Below are 20,978 nucleotides of genomic sequence, written 5' to 3' on the forward strand. Positions count from 1 at the left end.
ATACAGGTACAAATCCCCAAATCTGAATTTCCAAATTTAGGCCTAGTATCCACTGGAGGTAGTAAAGTCTGGAAACTGGTGGAAAAAACATTTATCTCCATTAAAGTCTATGGAGAATTTTTAGGTTACCACCAGGTTCCACAATTTACCAGGCCTTATTCTGAAATACAAACTTTTTAATAAAAAAAAAATACAATTTTTTTTATATATAAAATGCAAATAATAGATTATTACATTTCTGATCACAGTACTGTACTATATTTCTGATGGTACTATGCAAGTATTAAAAATGATCTAAAACTACCTTTAGTTACATGTATAAGCTGTATTATGACATGTAGATAACGCCTAAACGACATATTGTTTACACTTGGTCCCATCCCCTCTCCAAACTGTCCCATTTTACAGATGCAAATATACAAATATTCCAAAATCCAAACATTTTCTGGTCCCAAGCAGTCTGGGTAAAAGGTTTTCTACCTGTAATATATATATATAAAATGCTTATTACCTTGGATCTGTATAATTTAACCATTTTCAGCTGCCTCAAAATCTCTTCTTTCTCTTTAATTTGTTTGAGCAACATCTTCTCCTGAAACATATCTTGATTAATATTCTCATTCTTGAAAATGGTTGATGGGGTTAATTTACAAGGACTAAGGAGCTTTGATTTGCAGGCAACGCTAATTGACTGTGTTTTTTCCAACGTTGATTTTTCACACTCAACCACTTGAGCTGGAACGTCAGAAGCAGCGTCTACAGAGCTTGTACTTTCAGTGTCATCAATTTTGAGTCGTTTTGCTACAGAAAATACAGAGCTAAAAGATCTTCGTGTTTTTCTTAAACGTTCCCGTAATGTTGCACTCATTGGCTACAGAAAAACAGATTTATTAAAAGATTAGTTATTCACATCCAATGGATACTGTTTTTATATCTTCTTAAAGGGATATGAAACCCAAAATTTTTTCTTTCATTTTTCAAATAGAGCATGCAATTTTCTAATTTAGTCCTATTATCAATTTTTCCTCGTTCTCCTGGTATCTTTATTTGAAAAAGGTCAAATGTAAGCTTTGGAGCCGTTCTTCTGTCAAAAGCTCCAAGTCGTCGAAATCTCCAATAAAGGCACTTCCAGTGACTCTCCCATTTTCACTATTTGTTTTTGCCTCTGTCTGGGGGGTTAGGGGGGCGCCCCGCGGATTCTCTGGCATCCATCCCAAGTGAACCTTGGGGAATGAGGTTTACAAGGGGGGCTTTGCACCCTTGAACCCCAGACAGAGGCAAAAATAGATAGTGAAGATAGGAGCTAATGCTGAATTACAGTGCCCATTTGATTGGCATGTGTCTCTGTTAGGGAATGGTTTGGGTGTAATTGCAGATTTTGACGACTTGGAGTTTTCAACAGGACACCAGCTCATTTTTGGTTCAGCACCTGGGTAGCCCTTGCTGATTGGCAGTTACATTTAACCACCAATCAGCAAGCGCTACCCAGGTGCTGAATAAAAAAGAAAGTTGTTTAAAATGGCATGGTTTATCTGAATCATGAAAGAATAAAGATTTGGATTCCATATCCCTTTAAAAGGAGCATTCAACTACAGTGTATTTTAAATAAGAATAAAAAAAAATATAATACAAGAAAAATATTAATTAATTGTCTTTTTCAATACCAAATTGTAATGTAGTGTGCGATCACATCAAGTAAGCCAATTACAGGTATATATGTGCAACCACCAATCAGCAGTTAGCTCCCAGTAGTGCTTTGCTGCACTTATACCTATCTAGGTATCATTTTAAACAAAGAATACCAATAGAATTAAGCATATTAGATAATAGAAATAAATTGAAACATTGTTTAAAATGACATGCTCTAGGTGAACCCTGAAAGAAAATTGTTGGGTTTCATATCCCTTTAACATGTTTAATTGGTGAATAGTGTAGTCAATATAGCGATGGTGAGAGTGCGAGGAGCATCAATGTAAGTGTTTTATTACACATTACAATGTTCTGTGTCATCTCAAAAATTAAGTTTGAAAATCACACTCCAAAAAAAAAATAAAAAAGCTGTTAAAATTTGCCAATAGACTAGGTTAGGGATGGCTAACCTTGGCACCCGAGATCTTTTGGAACTACATTTCCCATGATGCTTAGGCACTCTGTAGTCTAGTTGAGCATCATGGGAAATGTAGTTCGAAAACATCAGGGGTGCCAAGGTCATCACTGGAGTATGTGCTGTGCTTCAAATAGGTTTTAACCAAAAACAGGAAATGTGCAACACCCCAGGCGCAAAAGGCATCTGTCCAAACTGCTATGGGTGGAACAGCCAGCGCACGTATCACATGTCCTAACAAATTAATCTGGAGTTACAATACAAAGTAAGGGTCTCAAGTGGCCCCTTTCAGAATTTGATAAAATAAATAGTTTAAAGGGATAGGATAGTCAAAATGAAACTTGCATGATTCAGATAGATTGTGTAATTTTAAGACACTTTTACATTTACTTCTATTTTCAAATGTGCTTTGTTCTCTTAGTATCCCTTGTTAAAAATGAATATGCACATATCCTACACCAGTGGGAGCTGCTGCCAATTGGTGCCTGTACACATTTGTCTCTTGTGATTGGCTAACTAGATGTGTTCAGCTTCCTGTCAGTAGTGCAATGCTCTTCCTTCAGCAAACGATAACAAGAGAATGAAGCAAATTTGATAATAGAAGTAAATTGGAAAGTTGTTTAAAATTTTATGTTCTATCTGAATCATAAAATAAAAATTTGGGTTTTACTATGCATTTAAGGGGAGCAAAAATAATTTGGTTATTTTCTCTTTCTAAATATGAATATGAATATGATTGCTGAAATTGGGTAAATTGTAGACCGTAAAATAATATTTCTTTAACAAATGATTACTGTAATTTTTAAAGCTTAAATAATATATTGCATTTTAAATGGATAGCATTACCAACATATTTGTACATGTTTCTGTGTGTTTTTTGACATGAAACTATAGATAAATTGATGGTTTTCTGATTTAAAAAAAATGAATATGTAGGTGGGAAAAAGTATGTTGTTTGTGTGTGATTAAGGGAATTTTGACAGAGATATTCTTCAAAAACTTGTGACTAAACATGGTGGCATCTAGATTGAAAATAAATATATCACGAAAGAACATTATGGTCAGTATGAGTCAGTTTTACCCTCATAAAAAGTCATATTACATAGTTTCAGAAAATGAGGTTTCGAGTTTGTGTGCCTAAGGCTCCATTTTGACAAGAATTCCAAGCAGTTTCTCATGTTAAAAAATATAGCTAGAGCATTTTTCTATCAATCAAGACCAGCACTAACTTTCAGGGTAGAGAAGTCTGACTGAAACTGCAATATACACAAATATACCAAGCACTAGAGCTCCTACAGAAAAAGCACTGGTACCTGGTAAAATGCCCTTAGGCCCTGACGTTTTGGATGGTAAAAAGGTGCAAGGTGTAAAACAGAAAAGAGACAGATGCGCCACATGGCCCAATATTGTTTGTTCAACACAGTGAATATGGTCTAGTTGTGTCAGTGCAAACTCACAATTTAGGGAGCACTCCAGTTAGTGCAATAGAAGCAAATACAAGTAAAAACAAGCAAATACAAGTAAAAACAAGTGACGTGTTTCTCAGCACACAAGCTGTTTCATCAGCCTGATGAAACAGCTTGTGTGCTGAGAAACGCGTCGCTTGTTTTTACTTGTTTTAAATAGTAAACTTTGTTACTTTTTTATAAAACACTTGCTCTTGTGCATTTTTTGGACCTATTTTGGCCTTTTTTGGACTTCTGCTGATTGCCTCCTGTGGGAACCCTGTTATAGTCTGTTGGGTGACTGTATTGATCCCATCCTGCCTGATTAGCATCACTGAAGATACTTTACCAATTGTGAGTATATTACCAACTATACACAGTACTACTTCTTGGGTCCAAACTGTACTAGGCCATATAGGCACCATTGTGTCTCTTTGTATTTCTACCACAGATTAATCCTTCCTATCCAAGAGGTCGGTCTGCTGGGTGACTGTGATTGATCCCAGACTGCTTCTATTGCACTAACTGGAGTGCTCCCTAAATTGTGAGTTTGCACTGACACAACTAGACCATATTCACTGTGTTGAACAAACAATATTGGGCCATGTGGCGCATCTATCTCTTTTCTGTTTTGTAGATCATCTCTATGGGATCCTGGCCGGGTTCTCTACAGATTGCTGCCTAAGATTACCCTCAATTCACTCCTCAGAGACTCTTTATTTGTATTATTGGAATTATTGGAGTACCACTAACTGTCTATGCACGGTTTGTGATATATTTTATAATTTATGTTCAACAGATCTGATATTTATTTTAACACCGTAATAGGTTTGATACACTTGTATTTTTTTAGGGCGCCCCCTATCTTATAGGAAGCAAGGTGTAAAAGCCACTACTCTCCTTTTTGTGGCCTGTACTTGCGCGTCCACTTGTCGTCCCCTCTGACTGGCTGTTGCACATCCATGCAGCAGCCAGGATCAGCAATCACCTCCTCTTGTCTCCATTAAAGGGATATAAAACCCAACATTTTCTTTCATGATCAGATACAGCATGCGATTTTTAACAACTTTCTAATTTATTTATTTTATTATTATTTGTTCTCTTGATATCTTTTGTTGAAAAGCAGGGATGTATGCTTAGGAGCCAGCCGATTTCTGGGGCACTATATGGCAGCAGTTTTGCAAGAATGTTATCCATTTGCAAGAGCGCTAGATGGCAGCACTATTTCATGAAGTGCTGAAGATGCATACCTACGTATCTCTTCAACACAGAATATCATGCGAACTAAGCATATTTAACCCCTTAATGACAACTGACGTACCAGGTACGTCCTGCAAAAACTAGCAGTTAGTGACAATGGACGTACCTGGTACGTCAGTTGTTTAAGAGAGTGCTGGAAGCGATCGCAATTGCTTCCAGCAGCTCTCAGGGTATTGCAGTGATGCCTCGATATGGAGGCATCCTGCAATACCTTTTAACAAGGCTCCGATGCAGAGAGAGCCACTCTGTGGCCCTCTCTGCACCGGTATCAATGGTGCAGTGTTCCGGGGGGAAGGGAAGCAAAGAGGCGGCAGCGTGCGGGCGCGCGCGTGCACATGGGGGCGCGTGCACGTGGGGGGCGCGCGCGCATATTAGCCACTGACACCAATGAAAAAAAAATAAGTTCAAAACATAAAAAAAAATATATATATATATATATATATATATATATATATATATATATATATATATATATATATATATATATATATATATATAAAAGGATCGGGGGGGGTTGGGGGTATTGAGGGGGGGGGGCTGCTACACTACAGAAAAGTTTATAAATATTTTTGGGGGCAAAATTTATAAATATTTTTGGGGGCAAATTGGGTACTGGCAGACAGCTGCCAGTACCCAAGATGGCGGCAATTAAGTAGCAGGGAGGGTTATAGAGCTGTTTGGTGGGGGATCAGGGAGGTTGGGGGCTAAGGCAGGGCTCCATTACAGCAGAATACATTTTTAAAAAAAATAAAATAAAAAAAACTCCTTTTATTTAGTACTGGCAGACTTTCTGCCAGTACTTAAGATGGCGGGGACAATTGTGGGGAGGGGGAGGGAAGAGAGCTGTTTGGGAGGGATCAGGGGGTGGGATGTGTCAGGTGGGAGGCTGATCTCTACACTAAAGCTAAAATTAACCCTGCCAGCGCCCTACAAGCTACCTAATTAACTCCTTCACTGCTGGGCATAATTCACGTGTTGTGCGCAGCAGCATTTAGCGGCCTTCTAATTAACAAAAAGCAACGCCAAAGCCATATATGTCGGCTATTTCTGAACAAAGGGGATCCCAGAGAAGCTTTTACAACCATTTGTGCCATAATTGCACAAACTGTTTGTAAATAATTTCAGTGAGAAACCTAAAATTGTGAAAAATTTAAAGGTTTTTTTTATTTGCTCGCATTTGGAAGTGAAATGGTGGCATGAAATATACCAAAATTGGCCTAGATCAATACTTGGAGTTGTCTACTACACTAAACTAAAGCTAAAATTAACCCTACAAGCTCCCTACATGCTCCCTAATTAACCCCTTCACTGCTGGGCATAAAACACGTGTGGTGCGCAGCGGCATTTAGCGGCCTTCTAATTACCAAAAAGCAACCCCAAAGCCATATAAGTCTGCTATTTCTGAACAAAGGCGATCCCAGAGAAGCATTTACAACCATTTGTGCCATAATTGCAGAAGCTGTTTGTAAATAATTTCAGTGGGAAACCTAAAGTTTGTGACAAAATGTGTGAAAAAGTGAACATTTTTTTTTAATTTGATCGCATTTGGCGGTGAAACGGTGGCATGAAATATACCAAAATGGGCCTAGATCAATACTTTGGGATGTCTTCTAAAAAAAAATATATACATGTCAATGGATATTCAGGTATTCCTTACAGATATCAGTGTTCCAATGTAACTAGCGCTAATTTTGAAAAAAAAGTGGTTTGGAAATAGCGAAGTGCTACTTGTATTTATGGCCCTATAACTTACAAAAAAAGCAAAGAACATGTAAACATTGGATATTTCTAAACTCAGGACAAAATTTAGAAACTATTTAGCATGGGTGTTTTTTAGTGGTTGTAGATGTGTAACAGATTTTGGGGGTCAAAGTTAGAAAAAGTGTGTTTTTTCCATTTTTTCCTCATATTTTATAAAAAAATTTATAGTAAATTATAAGATATAATGAAAATAATGGTATCTTTAGAAAGTCCATTTAATGGCGAGAAAAACGGTATATAATATGTGTGGGTACAGTAAATGAGTAAGAGGAAAATTACAGCTGAACACAAACACCACAGAAATGTAAAAATAGCCATTGTCATTAAGGGTAAGAAAATTGAAAAATGGTCCGGTCATTAAGGGGTTAAAGGGACAGTCTAGTCCAAAATAAACTTTCATGATTCAGATAGAGCATGTCATTTTAAACAATTTCCAATTTACTTTTATCACCAATTTTGCTTTGTTCTCTTGGTATTCTTAGTTGAAAGCTTAACCTAGGAGGTTCATGTGCTAATTTCTTAGACCTTGAAGGCCACCTCTTTTCAGAATGCATTTTAACAGTTCTTCACCACTAGAGGGTGTTAGTTCACGTATTTCATATAGATAACACTGTGCTCGTGCACGTGAAGTTATCTGGGAGCAGGCACTGATTGGCTAAACTGCAAGTCTGTCAAAAGAACTGAAATAAAGGGGCAGTTTGCAGAGGCTTAGATAAAAGATAATCACAGAGGTTAAAAGATTATTATTATAACTGTGTTGGTTAAACAAAACTGGGGAATGGGTAATAAAGGGATTATCTATCTTATAAAACAATAAAAATTCTGGTGTAGACTGTCCCTTTAATATTAGAAGTTAAGTGGAACCTTTTATTTATTTATTTTAACTGTATGCTCTGTCTGAATCCCCAAATCCCCATTGTATGGCTTCAGCAGAAATGATAAGATAACAAATTGCATATTAAGAAGAGCTATGCTTCAAGGTTAGCTTTGTGAAGCCTATGCTCTTAGTTTTTAGGAACGGAGACATCCACAAACTTTCAGACGTTACTTTTAAACTTTACATGAAAGGGGGCAAAATAATTACTGAAAGTATATTGCAAAGTTGCTTTGTTATAAATAATTAGGAATTATTATCTTAAAGTATTTACTATCCCTTTGAGTTGAGATTCCATTTTAAACTTGCTTTTTCAAATGTGTATAACTTTTAAAACCAGAATTCTAGTTATTGTTTGAACAAGTGCCCTCTCATCCTCTCTACCCCCACTCTATCACATTTCAGATTACAAAATCATTTCCAAAAATTCTCTCTAAAACTGTTTTTTTTTTATTTAACCCCTTAATGACCACAACACTTTTCCATTTTCTGTCCGTTTGGGACCAAGGCTATTTTTAAATTTTTGCTGTGTTTGTGTTTAGCTGTAATTTTCCTCTTACTCATTTACCGTACCCACACATATTATTTTCATCATATCTTATAATTTACTATAAAAAAAATTATAAAATCTGAGGAAAAATTGAAAAAAACACACTTTTTCTAACTTTGACCCCCAAAATCTGTTACATATATACAACCACCAAAAAACACCCATGCTAAATAGTTTCTAAATTTTCTCCTGAGTTTAGAAATACCCAATGTTTACATGTTCTTTGCTTTTTTTGCAAGTTATAGGGCAATAAGTACAAGTAGCACTTTGCTATTTCCAAACCACTTTTTTTCAAAATTAGTTCTAGTTACATTGGGACACTGATATCTGTCAGGAATCCCTGAATATCCCTTGACATGTATATATTTTTTTTAGTAGACATCCCAAAGTATTGATCTAGGCCAATTTTGGTATATTTCATACCACCATTTCACCGCCAAATGCGATCAAATAAAAAAAATTGTTCACTTTTTCACAAACTTTCGGTTTCTCACTGAAATTATTTACAAATAACTTGTGCAATTATGGCATAAATGGTTGAAAATTCTTCTCTGGGATCCCCTTTGTTCAGAAATAGCAGACATATATGGCTTTGGCTTTGCTTTTTGGTAATTAGAAGGCCGCTAAATGCCACTGCGCACCACACGTGTATTATGCCCAGCAGTGAAGGGGTTAATTAGGGAGCTTTTAGGGAGCTTGTAGAGTTAATTTTAGCTTTAGTGTAGTGTAGTAGACAACCCCAAGTATTGATCTAGGCCTATTTTGGTATATTTCATGCTACCATTTCACCGCCAAATGCGATCAAATTAAAAAAAACTTAAAATTTTTCACAATTTTAGGTTTCTCACTGAAATTATTTACAAACAGCTTGTGCAATTATGGCACAAATGGTTGTAAATGCTTCTCTGGGATCCCCTTTGTTCAGAAATAGCAGACATATATGACTTTGGCGTTGCTTTCTGGTAATTAGAAGGCCGCTAAATGCTGCTCCGCCTCACACGTGTATTATGGCTAGCAGTGAAGGGGTTAATTAGGGAGTTTGTAAGGAGCGTGCAGGGTTAATTTTAGCTTTAGTGTAGAGATCAGCCTCCCACCTGGCACATCCCACCCCCTGATCCCTCCCAAACAGCTCCCTTCCCTCCCCCACCCCACAATTGTCCCCGCCATCTTAAGTACTGGCAGAAAGTCTGCCAGTACTAAAATAAAAGTTTTTTTTTTTTTTTTAAAAATAAATAAAAAATTTTAGCATATTTACATATGCTACTGTGTAGGATCCCCCCCTTAGCCCCCAAACTCCCTGATCCCCCCCAAAACCGCTCTCTAACCCTCCCCCTCTGCCTTATTGGGGGCCATCTTGGGTACTGGCAGCTATCTGCCAGTACCCAGTTTGCAAAATAATATGGGTTTTTTCTGTAGTGTAGCTTCCCCCCCCCACAGACCAACCCCCACCACCTAACTGATGTGTTTGTTTTAAAAAGTATTTGTTTATTTTTAAAGCCTTTTTTTCATTTTTCAACACTTTTTTTCTGTAGTGTAGCGGTTCCCACCCGCTCCCTCCCCGTGCACGCGACCATGCGCGCCCCCGGGCATCCCCGCCCACGATCCCGCCCCCCCTCCAGATCAGAAGGGCCATCGATGGCCGCCACCCGCCTCCCATGCCGGCTCCCACCCACCAACGAACAGAGCCACCGATCTCCAGTGCAGAGAGGGCCACAGAGTGGCTCTCTCTGCACCGGATGGCTGAAAAATGTTATTGCAGGATGCCTCAATATCGAGGCATCCTGCAATAACCGGAAAGCAGCTGGAAGTGATCAGGATCGCTTCCAGCTGCTTTCCAGACCGAGGACGTGCAGGGTACGTTCTCAGGCGTTAACTGCCTTTTTTTGAGGACGTACCCTGCACGTCCTTGGTCATTAAGGGGTTAAAAAGCACATTAAATATATAATACATAATTTATATAATTTATTTAAAGCAAAGATTAACCGGAGAATAATATGCAGATTTAGCCTGAGAATAAAGTACTTTAGTTTCTAAAAAGTAATGGGTGTCTTCAAGTTGAAACATAGGTGTCATTTATTCTTTTGCGAAAATGAAAATTAGGGACAGATAAGGAGAAAATAAATAAAAAAATGGGTCCCTATTTGTTTGGACTGGGACATTTTCCCCACTAACAGACATTTTAAAAGTACAAACAAAAAACAAAAAAAAAACAACAACAACAAAAAAGTACTTTATAATGTGAATTGATCATCTATGTGAACTGCCTGATACTAACTTGCAATATTATGTTATGTGGTGCCGCTTTTTTCCTGTTTTACTATTTCAGGTGTAATTTCCCAAATGATTACATGTGGGGCTGCCTTAGCATTATACTATTGGAAAGGAGGAGATGTGCATTCAGTGCCTAATTATTTGTACTAACTGATTTTTTTTCCTGGTTTTATTAGTAAGTGGTAGTGCACCACTTGTGTCCCTTTATTTGAAACATATCTTCTTTGGTTTATTAATCAAACCTATTTTTCCCAAAGGTGTATTACAAAATAAAGCTTCCAGACAAATTTGAAATACACAGCAATGCACTTATATATCCTTAAAGGGCTTGATTTATCTCCCCTCTTCGACTGTAGGTTAGCACAAGAGACCCTGCAGTCAAGATTTATCAAGCAGTGGTCATCAGACCACTGCTTCCCTGCCCTGTTATCCACCTCTTAGGTGGAGAATTTTGACCTCCCCGGTCCCTTCTGACCAGGGAGATAGACAGCTCTGGTCTGCGTGTGAATGGCTGTGCACTGGCAGGGGGTGCACACAAAAGCACAGGAGCACTTGTGTGCAATAGTAAATGCGGGCAGTGGATTGCTGCCCACCAGAAAAGCTGGGCAGATGGGGGGAAAATATGCACGCCCCTGTCTGCCACGGGATGATAAATCGAGCCCTTAATGTTCTATTTCCTGATTTCTTTTTAACAATTTTTAAATTTCCCTTTATATGTAACCCTTTAGTTTGACTTCAAGGTTGGCCTATTTTTAATAATGTCACTTCTACAATTTAATTTACCCAAGAAAATCTCAAAAGTTGTCCAGTAGCATCTTTTTTCACTACCGGGAATTTCAGAAAACCCCTAAAGCACTTTTTAGCATTTTTGCTATTACTGTTTAAACAAAATAAAATGAACCTATGAAAACCCAAGACAACCCATTTTGGTATATTTGAAGCCACTTTCAGGCTACCAAATAAGTAAAAAATTGTTAACTTCTTTGCAAACATTGGGTTTCTCACTGAAATTATTTACACACAACTACTGCAGTCGCAAGACAAATGGTTGTAAAAGCTTCTCTGGGATCCCATTCGTTCAGAAATAGACTATTGTTATTGCTATTTTTTTTTGGGCAATTAGAAGGCCGATAATTGCAGCTGCACAACACACTTCTGAAGTTCCTGGCAGTAAAGAGGTTCATCAGTTAGCTTGTAAGGTTAATATTTGCTCTAGTGTAGGGATCACCCTCCCACCTGACACCTTCCACCCCCACCCCCCCCCCCGATCCTTTCCAAACAGCTTTCTTCTCCACTCCCACACTGGTCAACACCATCTTAGGTACTGACAGTCTACCAGTATGCAGTTTAGGGCTTTCTTTTTTCACAATGCGCCTCTACGCTGGGCAAAGCACTATGTGATGTGGTACCTACGTCCATTTGGAGCAAGGGGTTAACTGACCAGAAAAAAAAATGGGAAAGCAGCAACTATTAGCTTTCTCAACAAAGCAGGAGTCACAAATCAGAATTCTGAGGTGCCAGCCAATCATTTTTTAGGAGCCAAGGGATGATTTAAAAGAGAGATACTTGGGATTTTAAAGAGGGATATGTGGGTTTTATGTCCCTCATGCATAACATTTTTTGCAAATTCTTTTATAAATTTGGTTAATACTAGTAACCTACTATATGCAATCTTCCAAAAAAGAAAAACATTAAAAATATAAATATCTAAATACATCTGCCTTTGTATGAGTCTATTGAAAGGGTCATCTTATTTTTTTTTATTTATTTTAAAGCAGGGATGGCCAACTGGTGGTTCAAGGGCCACGTGGGAAAAAGGACAACTACGCATGAGTGCCATGGGTTTTGTTGAACAAGGAAGAAGTAAAACTAAAAATGTGTGGTTTGAGGTGTCCACAACTGAAAAAAATTACCTCTGGGTGGGGTGGGGGGGAGAACAGCAGTCAAATGGTACCCAGCAAACTTACATAAATCTTGTCCTGTGCCACTGGACATGATTAGGACATACATTTTTTGTATTGAAACACACAAATAATATATGTAGCCCTTAAAACTTCTAAAACACTAATGTGTCGTTCCAGTGTGTTAGGAAGATCCCCTTTGCTGTAAAGAAGAAAATGAAAATGCTACAAAAGGGGAGGCAGAGTCAACTGCTGAAGCGGCCGGACGTGTATGAAAAGCTCCTGGCTCTAAGATCTAATATTAGGGGTTCATTTATAAATATAAGCTTTGAATTTAATTTGAAATACCCAAGATCTACTACATCAGAGCACTGAAGGAGACAGACAGATTTCATTGAGATCAAGCCTCCAGCCTAAACTCTTCAGTAAAGCCAGTGATTACTCATAAATAACTCTGCGAGAGTAAGCACAATGTTGTCTATATGGCACATGTGAACTAGCACTGTCTAGCTGTGAAAATGCACCGAGATAAGAAGCGGCCTTCAAGGGCTTAGAAATTAGCATATGAGCCTACCTAGGTTTAGCTTTCAGCGAAGAATACCAAGAGAACAAAGCAAATATGATAAAAGTAAATTAGTAAGTTTAAAATGACATGCCCTATCTGAATCATGAAAGTTTATTTTTGACTAGACTGTCCCTTTAAATGTGGGTAGTATATTGCTGCCTGCAAGCCGTAATGCCGGACGGATGGGGCAGAGATGTCCGCCCATGGGTTAGTAAATCCAGCCCTGTGTGTCTAAAATCTTTGCAGGGGTTAAACGCATATTAAAAAGAACAGATTTAATTTAAAACTAAAATGCTTTAAAAGTGAAGTACCCTTTCTTTTGTGGGACATCACACGAAGGATGAACTAACTTTAGGACTGTCTCTACTTTGGGAACATTTGATAAAGGTGCTAGTACAGCACCGAAACGTCATGCAATCTCCCTTTGTTTTTTAAATGAAATATTAAAAGCTAATTTTTACTTTGCTAAATACTGGTGAGTGCTGTCTTTTCCTGAACTTTTGTATTATTTTTTAACATATGCACCCCAGCAGTTGTTATTTTGTGCATAGGAGTGCAACAATACTTTTGGGAAATATATATATATATATATATACAGGGAGTGCAGAATTATTAGGCAAGTTGTATTTTTGAGGATTCATTTTATTATTGAACAACCACCATGTTCTCAATGAACCCAAAAAACTCATTAATATCAAAGCTGAATAGTTTTGGAAGTATTTTTTAGTTTGTTTTTAGTTATAGCTATTTTAGGGGGCTATCTGTGTGTGCAGGTGACTATTACTGTGCATAATTATTAGGCAACTTAACAAAAAACAAATATATACCCATTTCAATTATTTATTTTTACCAGTGAAACCAATATAACATCTCAACATTCACAAATATACATTTCTGACATTCAAAAACAAAACAAAAACAAATCAGTGACCAATATAGCCACCTTTCTTTGCAAGGACACTCAAAAGCCTGCCATCCATGGATTCTGTCAGTGTTTTGATCTGTTCACCATCAACATTGCATGCAGCAGCAACCACAGCCTCCCAGACACTGTTCAGAGAGGTGTACTGTTTTCCCTCCTTGTAAATCTCACATTTGATGATGGACCACAGGTTCTCAATGGGGTTCAGATCAGGTGAACAAGGAGGCCATGTCATTAGATTTTCTTCTTTTATACCCTTTCTTGCCAGCCACGCTGTGGAGTACTTGGACGCGTGTGATGGAGCATTGTCCTGCATGAAAAACATAATTTATGCTTACCTGATAAATTCCTTTCTTCTGTTGTGTGATCAGTCCACGGGTCATCATTACTTCTGGGATATAACTCCTCCCCAACAGGAAATGCAAGAGGATTCACCCAGCAGAGCTGCATATAGCTCCTCCCCTCTACGTCAGTCCCAGTCATTCGACCAAGAATCAACGAGAAAGGAGTAACCAAGGGTGAAGTGGTGACTGGAGTATAATTTAAAAGATATTTACCTGCCTTAAAACAGGGCGGGCCGTGGACTGATCACACAACAGAAGAAAGGAATTTATCAGGTAAGCATAAATTATGTTTTCTTCTGTTATGTGTGATCAGTCCACGGGTCATCATTACTTCTGGGATACCAATACCAAAGCAAAAGTACACGGATGACGGGAGGGATAGGCAGGCTCATTATACAGAAGGAACCACTGCCTGAAGAACCTTTCTCCCAAAAATAGCCTCCGAAGAAGCAAAAGTGTCAAATTTGTAAAATTTGGAAAAAGTATGAAGCGAAGACCAAGTTGCAGCTTTGCAAATCTGTTCAACAGAGGCCTCATTCTTAAAGGCCCAAGTGGAAGCCACAGCTCTAGTGGAGTGAGCTGTAATTCTTTCAGGAGGCTGCTGTCCAGCAGTCTCATAGGCTAAACGTATTATGCTACGAAGCCAAAAAGAGAGAGAGGTAGCAGAAGCTTTTTGACCTCTCCTCTGTCCAGAATAAACGACAAACAGGGAAGAAGTTTGGCGAAAATCTTTAGTTGCCTGCAAGTAGAACTTGAGGGCACGAACTACATCCAGATTGTGTAGAAGACGTTCCTTCTTTGATGAAGGATTTGGACACAAGGATGGAACAACAATCTCTTGATTGATATTCCTGTTAGTGACTACCTTAGGTAAGAACCCAGGTTTAGTACGCAGAACTACCTTGTCTGAGTGAAAGATCAGATAAGGAGAATCACAATGTAAGGCTGATAATTCAGAGACTCTTCGAGCCGAGGAAATAGCCATTAAAAATAGAACTTTCCAAGATAACAATTTTATATCAATGGAATGAAGGGGTTCAAACGGAACACCCTGTAAAACGTTAAGAACTAAGTTTAAACTCCATGGCGGAGCAACAGCTTTAAACACAGGCTTGATCCTAGCTAAAGCCTGACAAAAGGCCTGGACGTCTGGATTTTCTGACAGACGCCTGTGTAACAAGATGGACAGAGCTGAAATCTGTCCCTTTAATGAACTAGCTGATAAACCCTTTTCTAAACCTTCTTGTAGAAAAGACAATATCCTAGCGATCCTAACCTTACTCCAGAAGTAACCTTTGGATTCGCACCAGTATAGGTATTTACGCCATATTTTATGGTAAATCCTTCTGGTAACAGGCTTCCTAGCCTGTATCAGGGTATCAATAACCGACTCAGAAAAACCACGTTTTGATAAAATCAAGCGTTCAATTTCCAAGCAGTCAGCTTCAGAGAAGTTAGATTTTGATGTTTGAATGGACCCTGTATCAGAAGGTCCTGTCTTAGAGGTAGAGACCAAGGCGGACAGGATGACATGTCCACTAGATCTGCATACCAAGTCCTGCGTGGCCATGCAGGCGCTATTAGAATCACTGATGCTCTCTCCTGTTTGATTTTGGCAATCAATCGAGGAAGCAGCGGGAAGGGTGGAAACACATAAGCCATCCCGAAGTTCCAAGGTGCTGTCAAAGCATCTATCAGAACCGCTCCCGGATCCCTGGATCTGGACCCGTAGCGAGGAAGTTTGGCGTTCTGGCGAGACGCCATGAGATCTATCTCTGGTCTGCCCCAACGTCGAAGTATTTGGGCAAAGACCTCCGGATGAAGTTCCCACTCCCCCGGATGAAAAGTCTGGCGACTCAAGAAATCCGCCTCCCAGTTCTCCACTCCCGGGATGTGGATTGCTGACAGGTGGCAAGAGTGAGACTCTGCCCAGCGAATTATCCTTGATACTTCCATCATTGCTAGGGAGCTTCTTGTCCCTCCCTGATGGTTGATGTAAGCTACAGTCGTGATGTTGTCCGACTGAAACCTGATGAACCCCCGAGTTGTTAATTGGGGCCAAGCCAGAAGGGCATTGAGAACTGCTCTCAATTCCAGAATGTTTATTGGAAGGAGACTCTCCTCCTGATTCCATAGTCCCTGAGCCTTCAGAGAATTCCAGACAGCGCCCCAACCTAGTAGGCTGGCGTCTGTTGTTACAATTGTCCAGTCTGGCCTGCTGAATGGCATCCCCCTGGACAGGTGTGGCCGATAAAGCCACCATAGAAGAGAATTTCTGGTCTCTTGATTCAGATTCAGAGTAGGGGATAAATCTGAGTAATCCCCATTCCACTGACTTAGCATGCACAATTGCAGCGGTCTGAGGTGTAGGCGTGCAAAAGGTACTATGTCCATTGCCGCTACCATTAAGCCGATCACCTCCATGCATTGAGCTACTGACGGGTGTTGAATGGAATGAAGGACACGGCATGCATTTTGAAGCTTTGTTAACCTGTCTTCTGTCAGGTAAATCTTCATTTCTACAGAATCTATAAGAGTCCCCAAGAATGGAACTCTTGTGAGAGGAAAAAGAGAACTCTTCTTTTCGTTCACTTTCCATCCATGCGACCTTAGAAATGCCAGAACTAGCTCTGTATGAGACTTGGCAGTTTGAAAGCTTGAAGCTTGTATTAGAATGTCGTCTAGGTACGGAGCTACCGAAATCCCTCGCGGTCTTAGTACCGCCAGAAGGGCACCCAGAACCTTTGTGAAGATTCTTGGAGCCGTAGCCAATCCGAATGGAAGAGCTACAAACTGGTAGTGCCTGTCTAAGAAGGCAAACCTTAGATACCGGTGATGATCCTTGTGGATCGGTATGTGAAGGTAAGCATCTTTTAAATCCACTGTGGTCATGTACTGACCCTTTTGGATCATGGGTAAGATTGTCCGAATAGTTTCCATTTTGAACGATGGAACTCTTAGGAATTTGTTTAGAATCTTTAAATCTAAGATTGGCCTGAAAGTTCCCTCTTTTTTGGGAACCACAAACAGGTTTGAGTAGAACCCTTGTCCTTGTTCCGACCGCGGAACCGGATGGATCACACCCATTAATAACAGATCTTGTACACAGCGTAGAAACGCTTCTTTCTTTATCTGGTTTGTTGACAACCTTGACAGATGAAATCTCCCTCTTGGGGGAGATAACCGTCCTCATGCTCTGCAAGCTGTGACGCAGTATCAGACATGGCCCTAGTATTGTCAGCGCACTCTGTTCTCACCCCAGAGTGATCACGCTTGCCTCTTAGTTCTGGTAATTTAGACAAAACTTCAGTCATAACAGTAGCCATATCTTGTAATGTTATCTGTAATGGCCGCCCAGATGTACTAGGCGCCATAATATCACGCACCTCCCGGGCGGGAGATGCAGGTACTGCCGCGTGAGGCGAGTTAGTCGGCATAACTCTCCCCTCGCTGTTTGGTGAAATTTGTTCACATTGTACAGATTGACTTTTATTTAAAGTAGCATCAATACAGTTAGTACATAAATTTCTATTGGGCTCCACCTTGGCATTGGAACAAATGACACAGATATCTTCCTCTGAGTCAGACATGTTTAACACACTAGCAATAAACTTGCAACTTGGTTATAATCTTTTTTAGCAAAAACGTACTGTGCCTCAAAGAGGTACTAAACGATTAAATGACAGTTGAAATAATGAACTGAAAAACAGTTATAGCATCAAACTTTAAAACAACACAACTTTTAGCAAAGGTTTGTTCCCATTAGTAAAATAACAATAATTAAATTTGACATAAAAATTACAGAGCAACGTTTTTTATTCACAGTCAATATAAAATTCTCACAGCTCTGCTGAGAGAATCTACCTCCCTCCAAAGAAGTTTGAAGACCCCTGAGATCTGTCAGAGATGAACCGGATCATGCAGGAAATATAAGAGTAACTGACTGGAATTTTTTGATGCGTAGCAAAGAGCTCCAAAAACGGCCCCTCCCCCTCACACACAGCAGTGAAGAGAAACGAAACTGTCACAAATAAAAGCAAACAACTGCCAAGTGGAAAATAATGCCCAAATATTTATTCACTCAGTACCTCAGCAATGTAAACGATTCTACATTCCAGCAAAAACGTTTAACATGATAAATACTTATTAAAAGGATTAGTGACTTTTAACAGAGTAGTTCCGGTGAAATACCATCCCCAGAATACTGAAGTGTATACATACATGTCATTATAACGGTATGGCAGGATTTTCTCATCAATTCCATTCAGAAAATAAAAACTGCTACATACCTCAATGCAGATTCATCTGCCCGCTGTCCCCTGATCTGAAGCCTTTACCTCCCTCAGATGGCCGAGAACAGCAATATGATCTTAACTACTCCGGTTAAAATCATAGTAAAAAACTCTGGTAGATTCTTCCTCAAACTCTGCCAGAGAAGTAATAACACGCTCCGGTGCTATTGTAAAATAACAAACTTTTGATTGAAGTCATAAAAACTAAGTATAATCACCATAGTCCTCTCACACATCCTATCTAGTCGTTGGGTGCAAGAGAATGACTGGGACTGACGTAGAGGGGAGGAGCTATATGCAGCTCTGCTGGGTGAATCCTCTTGCATTTCCTGTTGGGGAGGAGTTATATCCCAGAAGTAATGATGACCCGTGGACTGATCACACATAACAGAAGAAATCATGTTTTTCTTGAAGGATGCAGACTTCTTCCTGTACCACTGCTTGAAGAAGGTGTCTTCCAGAAACTGGCAGTAGGACTGGGAGTTGAGCTTGACTCCATCCTCAACCCGAAAAGGCCCCACAAGCTCATCTTTGATGATACCAGCCCAAACCAGTACTCCACCTCCACCTTGCTGGCGTCTGAGTCGGACTGGAGCTCTCTGCCCTTTACCAATCCAGCCACTGGCCCATCCATCTGGCCCATCAAGACTCACTCTCATTTCATCAGTCCATAAAACCTTAGAAAAATCAGTCTTGAGATATTTCTTGACCCAGTCTTGACGTTTCAGCTTGTGTGTCTTGTTCAGTGGTGGTCGTCTTTCAGCCTTTCTTACCTTGGCCATGTCTCTGAGTATTGCACACCTTGTGCTTTTGGGCACTCCAGTGATGTTGCAGCTCTGAAATATGGCCAAACTGGTGGCAAGTGGCATCTTGGCAGCTGCACGCTTGACTTTTCTCAGTTCATGGGCGTTTATTTTGCGCCTTGGTTTTTCCACACGCTTATTGCGACCCTGTTGACTATTTTGAATGAAACGCTTGATTGTTCGATGATCACGCTTCAGAAGCTTTGCAATTTTAAGAGTGCTGCATCCCTCTGCAAGATATCTCACTATTTTTGACTTTTCTGAGCCTGTCAAGTCCTTCTTTTGACCCCGTTTGCCAAAGGAAAGGAAGCTGCCTAATAATTATGCACACCTGATATAGGGTGTTGATGTCATTAGACCACACCCCTTCTCATTACAGAGATGCACATCACCTAATATGCTTAATTGGTAGTAGGCTTTCGAGCCTATACAGCTTGGAGTAAGACAACATGCATAAAGAGGATGATGTGGTCAAAATACTCATTTGCCTAATAATTCTGCACTCCGTGTGTGTGTGTATATATATATATATATATATATATATATATATATATATATATATATATATATATATATATATATATATATATATATATATATATATATATATATATAACAAATATAACTTATAAAAAGAAAAGTATGTTTCAATTTTAAACACACATTTTAAAAAATGATGTATTCATCCATACTGCAGCTGTCTTCCCAGCCCCCTCTGGAAAAAAAGGATGACGGGAACAAACAGAGGTAGTATCGCCCAAGCCATTAAAAGGGACAATAAAGTCAAATTTAAAATTTCAATGATCAGATAGAGCACACATTTTTAAAACAACTTTTAAATTCACATATGCCATTTAATTTGCTTTTTTCTTTTGGTATCCTTTGTTGAACAGCATACCTAGGAAAGGTCATGAGCAGCACTGGCTGCTGATTCGTGGCTAAACATATATGACTTGTCACTGGCTCACCTGATCTGTTCAGCTAGCTCCCAGTAGTGCACTGATACTAAGAGAATATGATAATAGAAGCAAACTGAAAAGTTGTTTAAATTTGTATAGAATGTTGTGTCTCATGTTGTTTTACTCACAGCTGCTTGTTACCATGGAAAAATAATTAAATTAAATGTAAGCAACAATGTAACTATAATGCTCTGTGTTAAAACTCTGTGGTGCTAGTTCTAGATAAATGTCCTATGTTATATATCACATATGCAAGTGAAGTGGCACACACCAGCAAATCAACACCCCGGTGCACTGCAATTTACCGTATTACAGAGTTCTCATAGAGATCCACGCTCGGTTCCAGCGTTAATTAGACCCTGCTTTGGGGGTCAAATTAACGCTGGAACCGAGTGTGGATTTCTATGAGAACACACACACCCACACACAAATATAGAGCAAAAGAGAGGGGGGGGAGAGAGAGAGCGAAAGAGAGAGCGAGAGAGAGCAAAGAGTGGGGAGAGAGAGAGAGCAAAGAGTGGGGAGAGAGAGAGAGCAAAGAGTGGGGAGAGAGAGAGAGCAAAGAGTGGGGAGAGAGAGAGAGCAAAGAGTGGGGAGAGAGAGAGAGCAAAGAGTGGGGAGAGAGAGAGAGCAAAGAGTGGGGAGAGAGAGAGAGCAAAGAGTGGGGAGAGAGAGAGAGCAAAGAGTGGGGAGAGAGAGAGAGCAAAGAGTGGGGAGAGAGAGAGAGCAAAGAGTGGGGAGAGAGAGAGAGCAAAGAGTGGGGAGAGAGAGAGAGCAAAGAGTGGGGAGAGAGAGAGAGCAAAGAGTGGGGAGAGAGAGAGAGCAAAGAGTGGGGAGAGAGAGAGAGAGAGAGCAAAGAGTGGGGAGAGAGAGAGAGCAAAGAGTGGGGAGAGAGAGAGAGAGCAAAGAGTGGGGAGAGAGAGAGAG

General features: G+C 39.6%; 1 protein-coding gene across 2 annotated transcripts in view; it reads right to left on the minus strand.

Moving 5' to 3' along the window:
- Positions 1 to 20,978, minus strand: part of SFR1 (SWI5 dependent homologous recombination repair protein 1) — a 31,169-nt gene that overhangs the window by 4,179 nt on the left and 6,012 nt on the right. For both annotated transcript variants that reach the window (XM_053691715.1, XM_053691714.1), the window contains one exon: positions 512 to 871. In XM_053691715.1, coding sequence (XP_053547690.1) covers positions 512 to 871 — 360 coding nt within the window. The remainder of the gene's footprint in view (positions 1 to 511; positions 872 to 20,978) is intronic.

The sequence above is a fragment of the Bombina bombina genome, chromosome 9 (genome assembly GCF_027579735.1).
Source record: "Bombina bombina isolate aBomBom1 chromosome 9, aBomBom1.pri, whole genome shotgun sequence".
In the NCBI taxonomy this organism is placed as follows: Eukaryota; Metazoa; Chordata; class Amphibia; order Anura; family Bombinatoridae; genus Bombina; species Bombina bombina.